At 44.5% G+C, this 1,750-nt stretch overlaps 1 protein-coding gene across 1 annotated transcript in view; it reads left to right on the top strand. All coding sequences in view use genetic code 11, as the record gives it.

Moving 5' to 3' along the window:
* Positions 1-769: 769 nt before the first annotated feature.
* EGR_04437 (ATP-binding cassette sub-family B member 6) overlaps positions 770-1,750 on the top strand; it is a gene marked incomplete at both ends in the record, with an annotated part of 3,595 nt that continues 2,614 nt past the window's right edge. The window contains 2 exons of the mRNA XM_024493686.1: positions 770-869; positions 1,456-1,565. Of these exons, the coding sequence (XP_024351800.1) occupies positions 770-869; positions 1,456-1,565 (210 nt within the window). The remainder of the gene's footprint in view (positions 870-1,455; positions 1,566-1,750) is intronic.

The following is a 1,750-nucleotide window of genomic DNA, read 5'->3' as shown; positions in this document are numbered from 1 at the left end:
GCCGCGCTTTCGCCATCAAAGGTGACGCAGATGGTGATCTCACACAAAGCTTCTTCCACACACTGACTTGTTGTTGTGCCCTCTCAACGCAAGACTTCGTATGTCTAGTTTTCTCACATCATCACTTGTGACGCCAGCCAGTGGTGGAAACAGTGGTGCAAATAATCTAATCCCAGAAATTGAATATCCTGCCTGATGTTTCAGAAGATTTCCCATTTTTCGTGGCTACTTATTCAACCATTTTGGGGGCCGCTCTTCTACTCCCCACCTCATGATTGGCTGAGATTAGGTCAAAGGTGAATTGGGTAGTTTAGCCCAGGCATGACTGTAACAACTCGGTGACCCATCAACCCAGCTCAGTTTGTTTGAGGTCTCCTTCGGTTGAACTTCCCGAGTATGCTTTTCAACTTCGTTTGGGATGCGTTCTGGAGTTTGGGTTCTCACTCGGCGGAGTCTTCTCGGCAACTTAGTTGAAATGCGTTTGGCGAAAGTATGGCGGCAGGAGGCACCGCTCGCAGAAGTGCTTTTTTTAATAAGTAGACTTTATTGTCCACGCATTAAGGATGGATGTTGCACATTTATTGACACCTCCTAAGGCACGTATCTCCTCATCCCCACAAGACTCCTTTGTGCTGTATTTTGTTTAGTGGATTACAGAGGAGGAGGGCTTTTAATCAAACAATTCCGTTCAGATCGAATGAAAATAGACTTTAGGTATGGGCGGGGGGATTTGTCAATGATTTGAATACCAAATAAACGCCTCACGATTATGACTTATCAAAGGGACTGTGAGGTCCTCGTTCTCCCAACTAGTCATAAAAAACTGAACTCCAGTATCGACATGTGGGATCAAGCGAAAGGCGAGTGTGGTGAGTACCACCCACTTGCCTCAACTGCTAATTCGGGAGGGCTGGTTAAGTAACTCAGTTGCCCATTCACTACTGACCTTTATCCTAATCTCAGCCAATTGGGAGGCCATGAGGGAGAGCACGAATATGAGGAAGCAGCTGTGGTGGTGGTGGTGGTGGTGGAAACTCCTGGTAAATTGGGCAGGAGGTTGTCCAGGTGTGCAGGACCTCCCCCCCTCTCCCCACTCCCAACACTTTCCTGTCATGTGGTTCCATTGGTAGGCCTTTTCCAATTTTGCGTTTTTGTTATGCTTCCATATTTGGCTCGTTGTTCCGGGTTTTATAGAGATCTTTGATCCTCCATCGTTTCTTGGTCTTTTCTTTCGTAGATCTCTCCTAACTATTATTTACAGTAGATGCTTCTTCACCCTATCAACCACCCATTCTACATGTTTGTAAGCCCTTGCTCAAACAATCAAGGTGCTTTGAGAGACGCTTTTAGGCATATAACTGTGTGAGCATGTTTTAATCGTGAACTTAGAGGTTTGGGGTCTGATACCAGAGCTGCATTGTAACGTGTAATCTTCGCCCTCTTTCCACTTTTTAGTTGTCACCATTTACATCACTGATTGGCACAATAAAACACGTCGTATTATGAATGAAATGGACAATGTCAGGAGTGCTGTTGCAGTGGATTCCCTAATGAATTTCGAAACTGTGAGTCCTAGCAATTCTCTTGTCAATTTTTAAGACTTCAAAAGATTGTTTTTGCCATGCAACAGCGAGACTGTGCACATTTAAGTGGTCCAGCAAATAATGGCCGTTTTAAACATGGGATTTTGAACTAAAAATCAGGACTTTTGCGCATCTTATTAATTCTCAAAAGTGATTGGTTGGAAATG

This window comes from Echinococcus granulosus (assembly GCF_000524195.1).
Source record: "Echinococcus granulosus chromosome Unknown EG_S00028, whole genome shotgun sequence".
NCBI lineage: Eukaryota > Metazoa > Platyhelminthes > Cestoda > Cyclophyllidea > Taeniidae > Echinococcus > Echinococcus granulosus.
Note: the sequence above shows the minus strand (reverse complement) of the source record. Positions and strands in the feature narration are given on the sequence as shown.